This window comes from Prosopis cineraria, unplaced genomic scaffold (assembly GCF_029017545.1).
Source record: "Prosopis cineraria cultivar Desert tree isolate PC_DT_omini unplaced genomic scaffold, ASM2901754v1 PC11, whole genome shotgun sequence".
In the NCBI taxonomy this organism is placed as follows: Eukaryota; Viridiplantae; Streptophyta; class Magnoliopsida; order Fabales; family Fabaceae; genus Prosopis; species Prosopis cineraria.
In genome coordinates, this window is record NW_026555342.1 from 10,730,301 (window position 1) to 10,751,775 (window position 21,475).

At 32.1% G+C, this 21,475-nt stretch overlaps 1 protein-coding gene and 1 pseudogene across 2 annotated transcripts; both read left to right on the forward strand.

The window, feature by feature from the left end:
• Nucleotides 1-311: 311 nt before the first annotated feature.
• LOC129286081 (40S ribosomal protein S29-like) lies at nt 312-8,236 on the forward strand (annotated as a pseudogene).
• Nucleotides 8,237-14,619: 6,383 nt separating this feature from the next.
• LOC129286599 (QWRF motif-containing protein 2-like) lies at nt 14,620-19,154 on the forward strand. 2 transcript variants are annotated; one of them, XM_054922548.1, is made up of 6 exons: nt 14,620-16,422; nt 17,619-17,738; nt 18,123-18,239; nt 18,324-18,413; nt 18,512-18,619; nt 18,706-19,154. In XM_054922548.1, exons 1-6 carry the CDS (start codon nt 14,938-14,940, stop codon nt 18,784-18,786), a joined length of 2,001 nt encoding a protein of 666 aa, XP_054778523.1. In that variant the 5' UTR covers nt 14,620-14,937; the 3' UTR covers nt 18,787-19,154. The 2 variants fall into 2 exon arrangements, with proteins under 2 accessions (XP_054778523.1, XP_054778524.1); XM_054922549.1 differs by lacking the exons at nt 17,619-17,738; nt 18,123-18,239; nt 18,324-18,413; nt 18,512-18,619; nt 18,706-19,154 and adding an exon at nt 16,785-17,612.
• The last annotated feature ends 2,321 nt before the right edge of the window (nt 19,155-21,475 follow it).

The following is a 21,475-nucleotide window of genomic DNA, read 5'->3' on the forward strand; positions in this document are numbered from 1 at the left end:
AAATATAAGAATATTTAAATTCTTTTTCAACTTTTGAACTTTTATTAATTTTATTTACTTTAGTTTGGTTTTGACCCATCTCATTTTCATCCCTACTATAAACACTAGATAAACAAAATAAGTAGGAGATTGGGCTAACCATCCAGGCTTTTGAATAATTGTAATAGTAATACTTATTTATATGACACCATCTTGGTGTGACTATATTAGAAGGTAATGAACAACAAGATTAGGGTAATAGGTTTTTAAGCATCTAGGGTTCTCTTCTTGCCCTCACATTTTCTTGTTTCTGAAGCTTGTCTTCTTGTTAGATGGGGTATTCTAATGTGTGGAATTCTCATCCTAAGAACTACGATCCTAACTCTAGTACCTGGTAAAGGAAATTTTGTATTTCTCAACTCATCATATTATGGATTTGGCTTGCCTTTTCTCATTACCTTCATTTGGGCATATTTTTAAAGGCGTTTATTTCAAGTGTCAAGTTATCATTGAATCAGTAAAGCAATGGTTGAATCACTGCTTTGTGTTTCTGATTATAAGTATATTAGCAATTGAAGTTGTAACATCCTAAAATTTAATCCAAGATTAATTAAGTTAATCAAGGGCAAATGAATGATTTTAGAGAAATATTTAAATATAAATAATTTTATTTAAGAAATTATTATTAGATTTAATTTAGTATAAATCCAAATTTTAAGTTATAATTTTTTTTAGAAAATAGAATTATTATTATTATTATTATTATTAAAAGACAAAAGAAAAGGTGAGGAGCAAAAGCTATGGGACCCATGCTATTTTTAAAAAGGCCAACAAAACCTTTTGGCTTTTCATTCTCTTCTTCCTTTTCGTTTCTGCTTTCGCACACAGAGAGCGAGCGACGCTATGGCGGTAGGAGTTGATTTAAAAGGTAAAGCTCCATAATAAGATACTTCAGATGAGATTTTAAGTATTCTAAAACTAGATAAGTGTTCTAAATATTTTTTAGTCATTTTTTCCTTTGAACTGCAGATTTTAATATTTTGAAAAACTTAGGGTTTGAAAGAGGGATGAATTTTTTATGAGTAAATCTAGTTGTTGAGGTTGTTAGTAGTGTAATAAATATTTTAGAGTATTATTTTGTTGATAAAATTGAAATTTGAGGCATTTGAATTTATCCCTAAATCCCTATGGGTAGATTTTTGGTTAAATCTAAAAATATAAATTAATTTATTGATATTTAGATGATTATTTGAGATAAAAAAATAAATTATTATGGCTGTAGAATAATGATTCTAAGCTTGAAATTAAGTTTGCAATTTTTGGATATTTTTTATGTGCGAATTTTTGAAATAAAAAGGAAAATTTTGACATTAAAAAATTATTTGAATAAAATTATTGTGAAAGGGACTATTGAACCAAGTAGATAGGTTTAAATACATGAAATTAAATTTTAAAACTTAAAAGGCTGAGACTAAGGTCTTAAAAAAATAAAATAAAATAAAATAAATACTTAGGTGTTAGAGTATGAGTGAAAATTGTGTTAATAATATTATTGACACATTGGGACATGATCAATTATAGATTAACTTCCTTTTGACACCATTCAAGCTTTAGAAAGTTTTGGAAGTGTTGTAACTTGAAGGGTAACCTTTGACCTCTCAAAGGTTGAGGTAACCGGAAGAAATTTATTTTATACATTTGTATATTAATTAATTAATTATGTCAGTAAAAAAAAGATATATATATATATATATGTATATATCTAAATTTTAAAATGATTGCTTGTAATGCATGTGGCTTGGTTGAGACTCCATGATTTGTGACCAAGTTAATTGTAACTTGGTGTGAGTAATGAGATTGATAGTTGATGATGATGTGTACATCCTTAATTATAAATTGTGGATTATGTATAGTGATGAATTGTATTTGAGCATGTTAAGTTTTATATGATGCTAATATGGTTTTTATGATAATATAAAAATTAATGCAAGAGGCATGATTAAAATATGATGATTCTTGATGTTTGTTAAGCAAGAAAGTTGATGAGCATGTGAGATAATTGTGAATTATATATATGAGCTTTTGAAATGTATTTTCTCATAAGTATGATCATATGGCGGGAGTTCGCCTTAGTGAAGGAGTTAGCGGTTATGCAAAATCCATATAATACTTGGCTATTAACCAATAATTCTGGGGGTTATAGCTGGTACTTACCTTATAAGGTACTATAACATTGTTCCTATTAAGGAATTTGACCCTACTGGCCTACCTAGAATTTTGGGTAGAGCTAGTTTTGAGTATGACACCCCATAATGTGTGATTTGGGGGAAACCGTGTTCATAAGTGAGTAAGGTAACCCTGGCCCAGTAGCCCCTCATGATATGATTAAGGTCTTGGGTAGTCTCACCACATGGACGATCCATTTCGATTGTTGGCCCACGAATTTCATGTCAGAAAAAATAAGGGGGGATATAAGGGAAAGATTCATCATGCATATTATTATTATTATTATGCCATTTGAGTGATTGATGGCTATGTTAAAAATATAATTATAATTATATAAATAAGAACATGTAGTAATTATGCAAATAATGTATATGTGGCTATTTGTGTAAATTTTGTACTTGACTTTATTCTTGAAATTATTCACATAAGTTGAATGTTAATGTGATTAACATGTTATTAATGTAATTATTTGCATGATCACCTTGATAAATTTATTGGCCACTTGCATTCATGAATAATTATCATACATTTGTATAACTTAGATGTACCTTGGTTATTGAGTGTTTGTACTCACCCCTTCCTTTTAACATATTTCAGGAGCTAGCTTATCTCAGAAGAATAGAGGAAAGGAGCATTAGGCCAAGTGATAGTAATCACTTGAAGTAGTCCTTTTTCTTTTTATTTTGATATGTGTATTTAGTTTATGATATTGCCAATTAGGATAATATATTCTTGATCCACTTGCATTATCGGTTTGTGTAGGGGAAAATGTATTTTGGGCCCTTGAAAATGTGGTTGGATGCTTGTGCTACATTAATAGGCTAAAATATTTGTGCAAGTGAAAATAGTTAATATTTGCTTAATTTGAGAACTTGAATATTGTTATGGTCTCCCCTTGTATTTTTAATATCTAAGGATAAGCAGTTGATATTAATTATATATGAATGAAAAGGAAAATTCGTGCATATGATGGGTTATTGATGAATAGATGATATATAGAGTATGATAATTAGATACTAGTCACTGTGATAAATGTGATTGAGACCTTGGCCCCCGCTGCCAATTATAAAAGGGTTTGAGTGGCTAAGGGTCATGTTGTGAATATGTATATATGTATTGTGGAGTAAGGCATAGAGAGAAAATAAAGGGGGAAGCTCTTCTCCCATGTTGATGTGTTTCCTTTATCATGCTTTTGCATATGTCTAATTGAATGATATGAGTTTTTGAAATATGTTAAAGACTTGGGATCCCTTTGTGTTGAATCGTTTATGAAAATACATGTTAAGAATTTATTTAGATTAATCTCTTATACGATAATCTTTTTGGGTTTGTCCTTGATTCACTATAGTTAGTCTGATGATTAAGTCCTAATTTAGGACACCCTTTACAGAAGTTCTTTTCTTTTTAATCTATTTTTCTCATAATAATGTTAAATAGATTGCTTTGTTGAGTCTATCTCTTGGGGCCTCAACATTTTAAATTTTGCATACTTTGGTTTTGTTATACTCAAGTAATATTGCATTCGTCGATATTAGGGCTGCATAAAGGACTAGACGGAACTGGACTTTAGCCTAACTCTAAGTCTGGTCTCTTTCATGAAAAGGACTAGATTAGGCAATCCGTAGATCGGTTTGATCTAATAATAACTTGAAGATTAACAGAATTGGACTTGGCCCATAAGATTGGGAGACTGGTCCTGTTAGTCCAATATTCACTTATTTTTTTTCCTATATGAGAGGCAATAATCCATTTTAACCTAATAAACTCAATAACGATAATAAAAACACTTATTATCATAATAAATTCATAATAATTTATAATAAAAAATATTTCAGTTACAATTCAAGTAGTCTAGATTATTAAATTATTAGTTTGAGCATGTGACCATACCAGGAACCAGACTTATTAAATTATTAATAGTATTAACTTATTATTATAAATAATTAATGAATTAATTATAATTATATTAAATAAATTTAATAGGACCAGACTGGATCAAGTGGTCTAGATGCCCAGTCTCCTATCCAGTCTAACCTGAAGAAACAGTCTGATCTTTTTTGTCTTTTCAATCCTAAAGGATCATTTTTTAACAAGATCGAATAAGACCGGACCTTCTCATGTCAGACTAGGTTGAACAAGACTAAAAGACTTTTGCACAGCCCTAGTTGATATAAAGGTGATGTGTGTGCTCATTGGGTGGAGATAATTGTTTTAAACTGCAATGATGATATTTGATTGTTTGTTTTACTACTTAGTAAACTGGTAATGATAGTATAATGTTCTTAAGTTGTGAACAACTGATGTATGGATTTATTTTTTCATTATTTGATGTGTTTGATTGGATGGAATGGGAGATATTCTATTCCCTCCTCTTTATTGGTTAAAGCAAAATGAATGGAGGATTCTCCCCTGGAAAGATCATTAACCCCTCAAGGACCTTTCCTCTATCAAAAAATCCTCCATTAAACTTTCCTCTGTTGAATCAAACACTATGTTTGGAATGAATCAAACACATTATGTGGTTTTCTCTCTTGTGGACATTGGCAAGCACAGATGATATTGCTTCACTGAACTGCATCTGGTTAGAGCCAAAATTATCTCACATTAGATGTTAAATCTACTTTATGAAGCTTGAGTGAAGTTTGCTATTGCTCATTGTAATATCCTTCCTTTTAAATCAACATTAACTCCAAATCTCTATAATTATAGATATTAGCTTAAAGTAAAGACATGTTTACCAAGTTTACAAATATTTCAAAAGATGGGATCTCAAGTTTTCAAGACCAAAACCATTTTGAAAGGTTTTATAATTGACAAATCAAAGTTAATAACCATGCGGAAGCAAGGGATTATTTCTGAAATCAATACATTTACTTAAAAGTCATAAAACAATGCAATTATGTTATTTCTAGGGCGTGTGTTGCGGCTCATTGAACAAGCGCCATAGCTAATTCGCCTTCGTGCCATGCACCACAGCTTATTACACAAGGCACTGCGGCGCATTAGATACTTCATGACAATAGATTTTTGTTATCAATTTGACAGCTTCCAAGGCAACTTTCGACACGCCTCATTCCTCTATTTAACTTCGATTAACATGAACTAGGTGTCTACGAAAAGCTCTTTCCAAGCTTGGATTTCATGACTAAATCATTATTCATTCAAAATTTGGACACTTTTTTCAAAATTTATACTTTTTACAATATTTTTCACAAACTAAGTGTCCAAATCATTCACCAAAAGCTAAAAGCCAAAAGCTATTGACACCACTTAGACCACTTACAATAGACGAAAATGAAACCATAAAACACACCACCTTGCACATAACATGTATAATTCACATTTTTAACGCTCTACCCCTTAATTTTCAAAAATAGAAGGGAGAGTTTAAATCACTTATTTTATCAAATATTTCATAAACATGACATAATATGTCAAATTCTTACTTACATTAGTATTTTGGCCTTATAACAAATATCACATTTCATAAACACACTCCCTAAAGCTAAAATACACTTACAACTCACAAAACACATAATGCAAGTAAAAACCAAAATAGATTAATGCTAGTTGGCAATTTTAATCATTATATATACATAATTACTCAAGATAAAAGAGGCCTACTATAGGAAGACAATCTTATGCCTTGGACTGTTTTCCTCTATTTGATTCTCTTGAGCTATTTCTTATAATATTAAAGATAACGGGGTGAGTACAACTATTTAGTAACTAAAGTCCAACTAACTCATACTAATGTATGTCAATTAATTTAAATGCAAGTGGCAATTTAATAAACCAATTCAAACATAAACATATTTACAAGCATAGCTTAATCTTTTCATTTTTAATAGGACACACACATACGGTAATGATCAATATATCAAGTCATATAACATGGTTTTAAAGCATATGTCTACATTTCTCATTCATAATAATACATGTTCGAGATATATAAATCAAATTAATGGCCTTTCTTAAAGGACACGGCTTTCACTAGTTATATATCAATAGGGGCACAATATAACAACCATGTGCTCATTTTCACTACATACATGATCACACCTTCTTAATATCCTCTTTATTCCTCTAACATGAAACTGTGGGTTATAACACATTGAGATAGTCTATAATCTAGGACTTCTTAAAGCCTAAACATGTGTGAGGGGTTACTAGGCCAAGATTCTCTCAACTCACTTGTGGCTCACAGTTTTCCCCATTTTCTCATACTATGAGGTGTCATTCTTCTTATACTAGCTTCCTTATTGAACCAGTGGGATTGTCACTCATTAAATAAGTAGGACAATATACATATAATAATCCAAGCAAGCTATCAACTCGGATAAGAACCTTACCACGTGGACTTAATCCTCTACTCCTCTTTCTAGGTGAGTTCTCACCTCTCAAGATTATGCAATGCACATATATGCACAATTTAAGCATGTATTTACTTAACAATCAAGCATGCATCATCATACGGTTGTGCTTAATCACATATATAATAATCACATATTATACACAAACAAATCATTGAACTCCACCACCAATCTCATTGAATTTCACATTTTCAAATAGTCATTGAACTTTTTAAATACATTCTCATTGAACTCCTCTCATATATAATCATTGTACCCTATCACAATTCACATCATTGAACTCCAAATTAAATAAATCATTGAATTCTATATTTTTAAAATCATTGTACCTCACACATTCACTATAATTAAAATCTAAAATTTTTAAAATCATTGAACTACATTAGTTAACCACCTTATAGTGGGGTTTTTAAATAAGTTGTGTCACATTTGCATTTTAATCAATCTCTCACAATTCAATTATCAAATATCAATCAATAAATTAATTAACATACAAAAACACAAGATAGAATTCCCCCAATTACCTCAAACCTTTAAAAGGTCACCCTTCAAATACTTACTCCTAAAGCTTTTAAAAAGTTTGAATGATACCAAAATGATTACTTTACAATCAATTACAATGAAGTTCATCAATATTCACTTTCGGGCTAATTTTCACTAGTAACTCAATACTTCTTTATGCTCAAGATTCATTTTCTACTCAAATAAAAATATCCATAAAGTTTCTTAGCTTTTCCTAACTTTGATTAACATCATTGAGCTCTTTAATGGTCATTAATGGAGTCACATTGCCTTAACTAACATATTTATGTGGAATTTTTGGATATTAAATGCTCTCCAACCACCAATCTTCATAAATACATAAATACCAAGTTTTACTAGCTCAATCTACTCCCTTTAACTCTATTTAAAACAATGGGTTCGGATTCACAATCTATATAGATTGAAAATAATCATTATCAATTAAATCCTAACTTCCAACACTAAAAAAAATGAAAAAAGGTAGGAAGATTTAAATGTAGGAAACTTATCTTTAATGTTTATAAACTCCAAATACTCCCAATGTTCAAATTCCTCAAGCCTTGGCGAAGCATTTTCGTCCCTCCTTTGTATACCTTTGTTTCTTCTCTTTATCTACATCATTTCGTGATCTTATTACGGCAAAAAAGCGCGGCGCATGCCACAGATAGATTTTCTTTCTTTTTTCATTTTTAGGTGACCTGACTTCCTTCAGATCCATGTTTAAGACTAGAAAAATAATCAAACACATCCATTAGACCTCTTTGGCGACAAACTTCACTAATAAACTCATATTACTCTAATTCATGCTTAATTAATCCGGTTTAAATTTGATGATGTTACACTCATGATCACTTGGTTTTTAATTTCAACCGTTTTGAATATTTTTGTGGATCATGGTGTTAATCTTATTGTTTGTTTTGCAGACGAGTGTGTGGAAACCCACATGGATTGGTTAGGAAATACGGGCTCATGTGTTGCAGGCAGTGTTTTCGTAACAATGCCAAAAAAATTGGCTTTGTTAAGTTATATATGTGTTCAGAATTTGTCAGTATAGTATCTCGCTGCTTTAATATCTTCTCTATCTGTGACTCTCATTGCTTATGATTGCCAGTTATTTTGTGTCATTTTCTGTTTGACAATGAGTTTCTCACTAGTTTTTTTCTTTGTTTTGTTTCAATGGCAGTATTGTTAGAAGGCTATTGGGTATTCATGGAGAGGGATGGAGGAATTTTAGACTTTTAATTTTTTTGTTTTATTTTTGTTTGGAACTACTAGATCATCAGTTATGTATTGGATTCTGAAAATTTCTCTCTAAATTGCCATATTCCTATATATAAAAGAGCTTCCCGGTTTCCTCTCATAAGGGACGTGCATACAATGGTTTTTCCCCTTCTCAAGCTAATTTTTACTTTGAGAAATGATTAGGCATTAGAAACCAATAAAGTTTTAATAATAAAGAGATGAAATTAAGCATATCTGATTTTAGTTCTTTTTCATGTCTCTCCCGTCGCCTGTCAAACAGTCCATTTTTCATTAGTCAATTTTATGCTTGGTGCTAAAAAAGAAAGAAAGAACATGGTACAAGTTAGCAGAAAAAAGAAATAACTCAATCAACATAGAGGTACAGAAAAAATTTATGTAAACATCTCATTTTGATGGGGCGTGTAAATATGGTGATGGTTACAAGTTGTGGCTCATGAAGTAGTTGGACAAGAGGAAGGCAACATTAGATTCAACAATACGTTTGGGTGCCTTGTTTTGCATCTAAATTGTTCCTCAGTTTCAAGTATGTATATGAAAAAATAAATGAAGAGAGCTGGAATGTAATGGAATCTTGTTCATCCTCCAATCGAATGATTTGATTACAGTGCACAGCACACTAATAAATGACTGTTTGACAAGAATATTTAGTTATACAAGTAACTTGTCTTTCTCAACCTTGTTTTTCTTCCTTTCAAGAATCATTCTATTCCCTATTTACCATTTAAACTTTACACTCAAGTTTATATATGCTTAGCTTCTGCTTATAAACCAATCTTCTTATATATCTTCCTAAATCTCCTCTTGGAATGTTTCTTAAGGTTTAATCTTCTATATTTAATATAAAAAAAGTGCCATGCACAAATTATTGCTATGTCATCATAAATTAAGTGCTTAAAACAATACAGGAAATACCAGAAAGAAGCTAATAGTTAGTGTGTGTGAATAACTTGAGGCATTGATGAACAAAGCAATGACAAGGATACTGAGTTTTTTTTTTTTATAATAGAAAAAAAAAAAGGTTCTTGAAGTGCTCAAAACTTAAGGTGGGCAAATAGAAAAAGAGGAATCTTTGAAGTCTTTGGCTTGAAGGTATATTAACTCCATGAAATAAAATAATTATAATAAGCATATTTTCAAAAAAGAGCGTATAAAATAGCCGCCAAATGGAAAGCCCCATAAGTAGTTGAGTTGTAACTCACTTTTAGTTTCCTCAATAAAATAATTAGCTGTTAAAAGACCATGATTATCATCTTATATATTATGTTATTGTCCGATAATTTATATTATTTGGTAATGGAGATATGATAAACATTTTTTGTTCATATTTTCATTTTTTTAAAAAAATATTAAAAATGCTGGAAAGATACTGGGGCAAAGGATTGGATCATTCTATATTCCATAATCAGTTTCCAAGCGAACAAATAGGGACCCCATGAACGGACATACTTTGAGTGGGTGACTCACTTTTTAAATCAATCATCATCATTCTTATTATTTTTATTATTATTAATATTATTCACATTTTGAGTGTCCTTTAAGTCACATGCCCTCAACACATTATTATATTTGCCTTTCTCATCACTTATCCCATCCCTTTTCTTTAATCAAGCATTACTTAATCCAACAATTATTATAAACCAGCCCCAATAAAAAAAGAATTTCGTTTTATTTACCACAACAACTTGATAGCATGCACAAACATGTCGGTAAATATTTGCAATGATTAAATCAAAATTTAACAGAACTAATTAATTCCATTTAAAGAGTTATTTCTTGGTGTCTAGTCATTGTAGCCTTTTGGAATGATCGGTTTCCAAGTAGTTAAGTAAAGTGGATTGTGCAATTATAATTCAAGGAATGTTTTACAAAATGACGCAAATGATGCAAATTGGCTTGTCATAATATGATCACGCACGGCGACATATGAGCTTGTCATAATTTAACAAGTTCAAAATACACACGATCAATTTCTACGTACAACATTTTTGCCAAGGAAAAAAAAATTCTACGTACAAGTTACAACAAACCTTAACACTCCACTTGTCATCAGAGCTTTGCTCTACAATAACATGCCAAAATATTTTTTCCACAATACTTCCTTCAACATAGTTAATACTTTGGAACTTGAAACGATACCGCGCTTTTATTAATTATTTTCCCCCCAAAACATGACAAGTGTCACATGAGAGTCAACCTTTCACTTCCAAAACAAATATTCAGATTTATAAATTACTCTTAATATATTTTACAGAAATCAACAAAAATTTTAAAATTTATTGATTATTTCTAAAAATTTAATAAATTTTTAAATTTTGTTTTTAATATATATATTTTAATAATGTATTTTTTTATTAATATTTAATAGTTAAAATGATAAATTTATAACAAAAGATCAATAACAAGTTTTATAAATAAAACTAAAAAATTATTTTAATATTTTATAAATAAAATTGGAGAGAATAACTACTGAGGAGAGACAACCTTAAAATGCTTAGAGAGAAAATATTATCTCACACAGTCACGCAGCCTTGAATTTTAGATTTCACTTGAGGAGTATTAAGCCACTTTCTCATTACAACTGATTTATAAAATGTTTACACTAAAAATAAAATGAAATATCTCATTAGAACTTATCTTGCTTAGAATTAATCCATTAATAACAATAGTTCAGAAATACTATATGCATCAATATTGTATCTGAAACTTCCTTCTCTTGCTCCTCTTTGGACTCCATCATCCCCTCCATTACAAATAATAAAGATAATTATTGTGTGTTTGAGATAACAATCTATTGAAAATTAATAATTATTCTAACTTATCACACAAGAAGTAAACTGTTCGAGAAGCAAAAGTGAGGGAAAAAGGATTCAAGAATGGGTGGAATTTTTAGATCCGGCCAATCTCATATTTGGTTGCTTTGGTGAAATATATATCAGTCAAAAAGAATGAAAAGTCAGTAAAAGGTGTATATCAAAGTATTCAAAAACATTGAAGAAAGAGAGGCGAACACGAAAAAAAGGATATATAATAACAATTTCAGAATTAATTTCCAAGTGACATTTAAAAACGCATCACCTCATTTTTGAATCCAAAGGTGAAAGAAACGCCAATGAGTCCAAATGAGTGAAAGGTCAGATAAAGCGGACGAAATGCACAGAACCATGGAACACATACAGGAGACAGACAAGATGATATTAACTAATTAATAAGGAACCAATAACTAAATAATTAAGAAGCTTTCAAAGCCTGCAATATGAATGAGGGAGACAGAAAGAGATAGGGCATCTTAATAATATATGTGGTCACACTAATAAAAGCCAATAATAATAACCATAATTAAATAAATTGAGTCATGTAGCTTGGCTTGCAAAAATCACAATTAAGCAGAGATGGGAATTGTGGTTGATAATGTGAAAGCTTTTTGGAATCATCATCAACAACTGTAGTGGTTACTGGTTAGTTCGTTGAAGTAACCTCTCTAACTTACGTCACTTTGGAGTATCATGTATCTTTCAAGTAATTATAAGTTTGTGTGTATAAAATCGTTTTTGCTTATTATTATATTCAAACATTTTATACACGTGATGCAATTTACGAGAATGAAACATCAAAGTCTTGTACAGCTTGTTGGAGCAGTTCTCTCTAGGTACTATTGTTGTATTTTTTTGTCCGTGAAATCCATGTCTTGTATATAAGTCTGATAAACGAGTTGAACTGTTGAAGATTCACAAATAGTACAATATGTCATCGATTTTGTGTTGAGTATTAATGGTAACATTGATGACATACTTTTCTTATTAAAGTTATTCCAACATCATTTTTTTAGGACTAATTGTAAAATAAAAAATTACTTCTCTGATCTTATTTATGAGTTTTAGTTTTGTTCAAATTTCTAATAAAAATTTAATGACTTATAAATAAGATTAAGAAATTCTTTCTTCATATCTTAAAAGATTATGATAAATTCTAATATTTTGGGTGAGCAGTGAGGTTTACTTTAAAGATTTTCTTTTTTTCCAGACTATCTTTTGCTCATTTTTTATGCATCAAACTATGTGTCAATGCTGTATTTTTCAGTTGTAAGATGTACATGTATTATTATGATAAATTCTAGTATTTTGGGTAAGTATAAGGAATTGATTCTACCAATGATAGAGAATCCAACTTGTTTAAGTGATGGAAGCCTCTACTACTCATGCCAATTTTAATTAGTTATGTTTCTTTGGTTAAATTGAAAAAAAAACTAATAATAAGAATTAAAAATGTCCCTAAATTTTGAATTAGAAAGAGTTTTGATAACTAAGAAATGCACACGTCATTTTTGTTTTGTTTTAAGGAATAAAATGTTTCATTTATTTTGTTATCAATATTATTATTCACATATCTTTTTTTTTCGTGGTATCTTAAATTATATAATTTCATGTCAACATAAACGGCGTGTGGGTTCAAACTGCAAACCCTCTTAATTTGGCAAAAAAAAAAAAAAACAAACAAACAAGCCCTTGTGAAAATAAAGTTGTATAAAAGAGGGTGTAATGCAGAGAATGATTTATTTGCTTCATCCATAAAAATTATTTGTTTCATTAAAAATATTTTTCAAGTGACTCAAATTTTTAAATTTTTAATTTTAGCTATTAATCCTCTTAAATTAATTAGATGTAATCACATTTGAAATAAGTTACATTGTTCGGAGCATGGTTGTCAAATCTCAAGTTTACTATTTGAGTTCACCATTTTTACTTTTTTTAATTTTTAAAATCACCTCAACTTACTCATAAACTTATCTCATATACAAATTCAATTAAACTCAAGAGTTAATTTTTTTAATTTACATTTTTTATATTTTTAACTTATAAAATTATGTTAACTTTCTTGTAAACTTAAACTATATGTAAACTCAATTAAATCTGTTAAACTTGTTAATTGTTTATCCAATTAAATGAGTCATGTACATATATGTAATACTCAGTTTATAAAAGTGGCAGGCATCATTCAAAGAAAAATAAAACTAAAAAAAATAATATTAATAAATTTAAAAACAAAAAAATAAATTGCCCTATTTAAAATTTTTTACATTGGATATGATAATTTATCAATATATATAGATTTAATTTTAATAATTTCTATTTAAAATATATTTAAGTTAAATTATGATTATATTTTATATTTTAATTATTTAATCACATATATTTAATGACTATTTATTAATAGTGATAAACTATCACAAATTTATGATCTAAGTATATGATTTAAATTTATATTTTCATTACGAGTTTACTTAAGTTTGTAAGCTTAACAACTTGATTCATAGTGAGTGTATAGATTTTTATAATTCTCTAAAACACATAAAGAAAGAGATAACTTATATATTGCATATTTGTTGAATTATATATGGTAAATGCTCCCACTTCTCCTGAATGCACTAGAACTAATGAATGATAATTAATTTATTAAATATATTTTAAAATAAAATATTTTTTTAACTTTACCAAAAATTGTATTAAAAAATAAGGAAGAGAGATACACAATATATAGGGGATATAAAATTAAATTTATAATAGGGTTAAAATTAAAATATAATAATAAATAATCTTTCATGTATCTTATATTAATGATTAAAAAAAATCTTTCTAGTAGAAGGTGCCATAAATTAACAATCGGAGGGAGTATGCTCTTTGAATCTCTATTTATAGAATAGAATGAAATTACTTAATTTTGACATACTGATTAAAGTAACTGAATTAATTCATGTTTTAAATTTACTTCCATTTTTTAGTGCTATCTTTATTTAACACCTATTTTAATTTTCTAATAAAAAGATAAAACTTATCACAAGTCATTTCATACATTCAATATTAAATTTAAATGTCCAATGGGATTTTTTTTTTTGGCCAACCATGACTACGCAAAATGCCTTTTTTCTCCCCTCTCCACATCCTGAGAATGACTTCAATATCGTATTACATTCTTTTTGGCCCCAAGACTTTCGCATTACTAAACCGTTGCTTTATTGGTGTTTTAATTCCAAATGCCACGTTACTTAAATTGTATAATTTGGGGGATATTTGGAGTGTGTTGACGGTTACTTATTTTAAAGTTATTAAGAAATTTACAGCTCACAACTACATTACCGGCGTATTAACAATGACCCAATAAATTACATTTTTTGAGTCAGCGAAACTGGGAAAACAACAGCCTTAAGTAGCGATTTAGTACTATAAACCGTCATTAATATAACATAACGTTCCTCCTAACATCCACAAAATCCAAAACCCAAAAGCTTTTTCCTCTCTGCAAGACTCTCCACTCCCTCGAATCTCGTTTACCTACTCTCGCTTTCTCAACCCTCTCCTATTTCAATCCACAACCAGCAAGCAAGATACCCCGTCACTGTTTCTTCTTCCTCTGGTCCTCTGAACGGTTGAATCTTGCCCTGCGCCCACCCTTTTCTTGATTCCTAACTTTTCTGTAATTTCTTGATCTCTCCGCACGGAATCGGCCATGGAAGGAGCTGGGGTTTGGGAATGAAACCCTTGATTTTAGAGGCAATGTGAGAACGAGATTGTCAAGTTCTATGATGGTGGCTGCTATTTCTGAAGCAGCTTCGACTGACCCGCTGAACGGCAAGATTTCCTCCAGGCAACAGGAAGAATCACAAAACCGCCAAAATCCGTTGAGACCCCCGCTCCTACCTTCAGAGAAAGACAATGGCACCGTGCCCCGAAGGCCCAAGGGCAGGCAGGTCTCTTCTAGGTACATGTCTCCCTCTCCGTCTACCTCCACTTCTACTTCGACTTCGACTTCGTCGTCTTCTTCATCTAGGAGATGTCCGTCACCGCTCCTTTCACGCTCCACCAATTCCACTCCTGCATCGACCCCGCTGGCCTCTGCGCTGCCCAAACGCTCCCAATCAGTGGACCGTCGGCGGCCCGGAACGACGCCTAGGTCTGTGACGCCTCTTCCCGATTCCAGGCAAGGCAATGTTGGTGATGTATCGGCAGCTACGAAGCTTTTGGTCACGTCTACTCGGAGTTTATCGGTTTCGTTTCAAGGGGAGGCATTTTCGCTTCCGATTAGCAAGACCAAGGCGGCGACGCCGACTTCGAGTAATGCCAGAAAGGCTACGCCAGAGCGACGGAGGTCAACTCCTGTTAGAGGTAAGGGTGACGGCGGAGGAGATCAGGGAGAGAACTCGAGACCCATGGAGCAGCATCGATGGCCGGGTAGGACTCGGCAGACAAATTCAAGTTCCAATCAGTTGTCAACGAGTGTGGACTGCACTGGTGATAAGAAGAAGCTTCTTGGAAATGGATATGGAAAAGTGGTTCGGGCATTGCAGCAATCGATGATGGATGACGGTAGAAGGGCATCTTTTGATGGGGGATTGAGTTTGGATTTGGGCAAAGTTGAGCTACTCAAGGCTGCACAGCAATCCCCCGATGTAAATTCAGTGAACGAGTCTTCCTTGCCTTCTGATCTCAACACATCTGATACGGACAGTGTTTCCTCTGGTAGCACTTCAGGAGCTCAAGATGGTAGTGGTGGGGCTTCTAAGGTGAAAGGTGGACCTCGTGGCATTGTCGTATCTGCGAGGTTTTGGCAGGAAACTAATAGCCGCCTACGCCGCTTGCAGGATCCAGGTTCACCTTTATCAACAAGCCCTGGCGCGAGAAATGGGGTACCAGCAAAATTGACTCAATTAAAAAGGTTCAATAGTGATGGCACATTATCATCACCAAGAACTATGGCTTCCCCAATTAGGGGAACGGCTCGTCCTGCATCCCCTAGTAAACTTTGGGCATCTGCTTCATCGTCACCTTCTAGGGGGATGCCTAGTCCATCTCGGGTGAGAAGTGCGGTTGCCTCCTCTATCAACAGCAATTCTAGTAGTGCACCTTCAATTCTGAGTTTCTCTGTTGATCTTCGGAGAGGGAAGATAGGGGAGGATCGAATATTTGATGCGCATACGTTGAGGCTTTTATATAATCGGTATTTGCAGTGGAGGTTTATTAATGCCAGGGAAGATGCTACTTTGAAGATTCAGAAACTGAATGCAGAGGTATGATAATAGTTCATAAGTCTTAAAAATCAAACTTTAATTTATACCATAGTTTTTATTAGTTGTAATTGATATGAATATCCCAGATAGGCCTTATTTTGTATCATATTGAATGCTTTCACAAATGATTTAGAATTTTAGATTTATATGGTTTATATCATTTTACAATATTTCTTTAAAATGCATTTTTAAACAATAAGTGACAAACCTGACCCAGTATCACAAATTTCGCTCAAAAGAAGAAGGATTGATTAGGAAATGCAGCTAGTGAAGGATATTATTGTTTTTAAGTGAAGGTGAATAGCTTTAGCTCTTAAAGGACTTTTGAAGCCTCAACTTCATATAGGGATTCTCGGTTACAGATTGCAAATGGACTGCCAGTGCATTGTTTATTCCAATTTGCAATTAATGGCAGAATCAGGAGAGAAAGGTTCAGCCTGTACAGAAGGATGACAAAAGGAGTTCTTTTCAAGTTTTATGCTTCAACGTGAAATGTTCAGTTGGCAATACCTTCAGAGATAGTCTTTTGATGGTTTTTGTAATGACTTAAGGAGCATATTGACTACCTTTTGCATTCTTGTGATGAGAAATACGCACTAATTTAGTTTTATTTTTTTTAACATTCGTGAACATTTTAATGTTTGATGACTCTTGGTGGTCCTTATGGTTGCAATCTTATTCGCTCACCTTTGATTCTTTTGTGCCTTTTCAATTTAACCAGCATATAATTCACTTTGAAGTATTGCCAAACTGCTATCAACTATCAAGTGATTAAACAGTATGACTTGTCTTCTTGGTACTCTAACAGACTTGCTCTGTCTTAATTGAACGGTGGGTAGAAATATCTTGGTTTACCTTGTGGTACTTGATGGGTGGCAAAACTTGACTATCACTATGTTGACCTTGGAATTAGGGCTCTGACCAAGTTGACTCAAGTTGAGCTTTTTTGGTCTCATGATATGCTCCATTGGTTTAATATTTGGCAATACCCAATCAATTTCACTGATCCTTTGCTGTCTTTAGATTATATTAACACAATGCTTTGAAGTCTTAATCTTATGATTTGGTCACACTATAACAAAAACTTGTTTCTCTGCACTTGGGTTTGTAATGGCAATGGCTGTTATGTTTTCTGTTCTAAAAATATAGCTAAGCGATTCGTACTACACACTGTAGCCTTTTTTTTTTGGTGACAGAAACATTTGTGGAATGCATGGGTATTAATCTCAGAACTTCGGCATTCAGTCATACTTAAAAGAATCAAGTTGCTATTGTTGAGGCAAAAGTTGAAGATAACTGCCATCCTAAAGGGACAGGTAAGATTCAGAGCTTTCATCTTCGACAAATATTTCTTTAGTAACGCATGTAGCTTTTTAAAAGTAGCATGCATGATAAAATTGAACTGGATACCTCTGCATCTTTGTTTCTGGTGGTAAGATGCTCGCTAAAAGGTTGATACCAATAAGGAATGAAAGACCGAGTTCAGGTGGAGAGTGGGGATTTAGTGTATATATTCATTTTACACATTTATTCCCTGGGCTCTTTACACCGCTTGAAAGACCACTGTCATAATCTTGACAGGAAGTCATCAGTTTTGAGTAAATTTTTAGTTTCTTCCTCCCTAATCTCTCTATCCCATGTCTCACCTCCCTCTTCTCTCTGCTCTTACTTCTCAAAGTCTGCTGTGATTTTTCACATAGATGCCTTATTTGGAAGAGTGGGCACTTCTAGATAAAGATCACACCAGCTCTTTGCTTGGAGCAACTGAAGCTTTAAGGGCCAGTACCCTCCGTCTTCCTGTTGTTGAAAAAGCGATAGTATGTGCTACTTCTTTAGATATACAACACCTATTAAAATAGACTGTCACTTTACCTAACTTGTTTCCTTTTTAAAAAATCCAGGCTGATGTACCAAATCTGAAGGACGCTGTGGGTTCAGCAGTTGATGTGATGCAGTCAATGGCATCCTCAATATACTCTCTTTTGTCAAAGGTGATAAAGCAAAAATATGCGTATATAATTCTTTTCTATCCGTATGTTACCCCAACACCTTGGCACTCAGTGGTAGAATCTTAAATTGTTGCTAGCAGGTGGAAGAAACTAACTCCTTGGTGGCGGAACTTGTAAAAGTGACCACAAAGGAAAAATTTTTGCTTGAACAATGCAAGGATTTCTTGTCCTCATTAGCAGCCATGCAGGTAATCATTAGTCAATCATGTTTTGATGAAACTTTCGCATACCAATTCTAAGCATTCTTTTTTGTGTATCTGATTTATTCTGACAGGTTAAAGATTGTAGCGTAAGAACACATGTATTACAACTTTGTCGTGTGCCAACTACCAGCTGCCTGACAACACGTGTGTAGAACTGATCTTATTTGACCGCTCACTCTCAATGCTAACATTAACCCCAGACGTTTTATTTTTCCATGGGGTGGAGATGATGACACAGAAGGTAATAACAACGGAAAGGAGTCGATAGCTGGTCTTGTCTTTTATTTTCCATTTTGATCCCTGCTGTGGTTTCTACGTCCTGTGTGTAGTTTTTATCTTCGTGTCCGAATGTTACAGAAAAAAGGGTGGTTTTTCTCTCACTAGTTAGCTGTATACAGTTCACTTTGTCATTCGAGGAAAGGTAATGTGTATCAGTCTATGTGTATATATAAATATATGTAATCAACTCACCATTGTTTAGTAGGTGTTCTGTGGCCAAGATATTCATTTGAAGCTGGTATCCTTTGTTTTATTTTTGTTATCGTTATTACTATTAAGATAAGATTATAGCAATCACATCACAGGCAACATTTTCCTATATATTAAAGCAATTTTGTTGCTTGCGGTCAAATTTGTAGCTGCTGGACTTACGGTACAGATAATTGAAGATGATGAGATATTGGTTTACTACCAAGTGGGGGAAAAAAAAAAAGAAAGAAAGAAACATGAATCATGGTGACCCATAATTTAGCCGCACTGTCCTCTCTCTTGACAGCATCCTACTGTGATGATGTCAAAGGTGAAAAATTGCCTCTTTATTTTCGACAAAAGCTCATCCATTTTGTAGAGAGTGAAATGAAATGAGAAGGTAAGAGTAAGAGAAAGAGGGGAAAATGAGAGGATTTTGTGATAATTAAAAAAAGATGTGGAAAGTCTTTCCAGCTGTGATTTACATTGCAGTTTCCTGTTGAGATTCGGTCAGAATCATTGAAATCCCTGGCAGTGCATGTTTGAACGTACACTATGTGCAGTTATGTTGTGTAGTTTTTTAACTTGGCATTTGAATAAATGTCGTTTTCTAGAGTCACGGATTTGAGTTTCTGTTTATATAGGAATGGACATGTTGGCATGTTTATTAATTTTCACTGGTTACAGTGCTCACGGTCACGGACAATGTGTTGCTTTATTTAAGTAGTAATGGGCCTCCAAAGTGGATACTTAATATGCGCCAAAGCAATGACCTGTGCGCCCTGGACCACTGACAAGTTTAAGCATCACCTGCATCAATACATCAATTTGGTAATTTAGCAACGTTATAGATTAAATGCGAGACACGAACGGTATATTTTATATTTCATAAATTAATAGCCATTTTGAAAATTTGAAAAGAAAATCTGATGCAATTAATTGTATTTCTTTGTGCAGGTTTATTTTTTTACGTAATGCCAAACAGAAGAAGTAAAAATGTTGCTTTTGAGCTTTCACATAATGTAACTGAAATTCATGCACCATCCTGTTAAGAAAAAAATGACATATAGAGGATCAATTAATTTAAAATAAATTTTAAAATGTTAAACTTTAAAAATTTATAAGTTTTGTTCTCAATTTTTCAAATTCATTGTGATGAATTTATAATTTATATTTTTAATTTTAATAAAAAAATAAATTTATTTATTATTCAATCATGTTAAAATTTTAAAAATAAGTTATAAATTTATTACAATAAAATTATAAAATTGAAAGTCAAACTTATAAATTCTTGAAGTTTGACACTTTAAAATTTAATTTGAATTAATTGATCCTTTAAACTAATATGTCATTCTCCTTTCTTTTAACATGTAATTACTCTCTTTTGTTATTTTTTTTTAGGTAAAAAGTGCGTATGACGATTTTTTTTTTTAAAAAAAAGAAACTGGATCCTTAAATATTCATCTAATTTGCGTCTTGGTCCCTTTGTTTTAATTAGCATTAACATGATTCCACTAATTTCATAACGTCAAATAAATGGTCTCTACGAGTTTCTATAATTCACAACAAAAATTTAAAAAACAATACCAAATTCAGAAGAAACAACAAATTCAATTATTAGAGATAACGAAAGCAAAATCTAATATTAGTAGCAAATTCAATTCAGCTCAAATGCTCACTCGATTTCCAAAGTACGAGGACAATTTATTTGACTTTATGAAATCAGAGGAGCCGTATTGATACCAATAAAAATGTGGGTCGAAATTGCAAGTCGCATGTAATTACTGTGAGAACCAAGAGTTGTGTTTCCTTTTCTTTCCCTTTAATTTAATGAATAAAAATATGTATGGTAAAGGGAAAGAGCATTCTGAAACAAGTGCTGAGAGAATGAAGGAAGAATTGTGATACTTGCGAGATGATTGGTTTGAAGCCTAACCCTTTGGTGTGGGAGTGATGGCTGAAGGTGAAGACGATGATGAAGTGAGGAAGAAGATGGCTCTTGGAAGAAGTAAAGGGGCAGGGGACATTCTTGTGTGTGGTGCTTCCACTTCCCACGTACACATATTTTGTGCAACCAAAGAGACGCTGATGTCATGCCTCAATTCCTGTCCCTTGTCCCTTTCCCACTTCACTCTTCAAGATTCCATCTATCTATCCTCCATGCATTTTCACTTTCACATTAAGCTAAATCAATATCTATTATGATACTAATCTAGACATAATCACATGTGAAGATATTCAAACATTTTGAATGGTGTCGTGTGTATAATGTGTTTACATGTCTTCTTATGATTAGTTTCATTAATTATTTCACTAATAGAGTCTTTATAAGCATTTGTTGAATTTTTTCTGTAACTGACCAATCACCAGTAT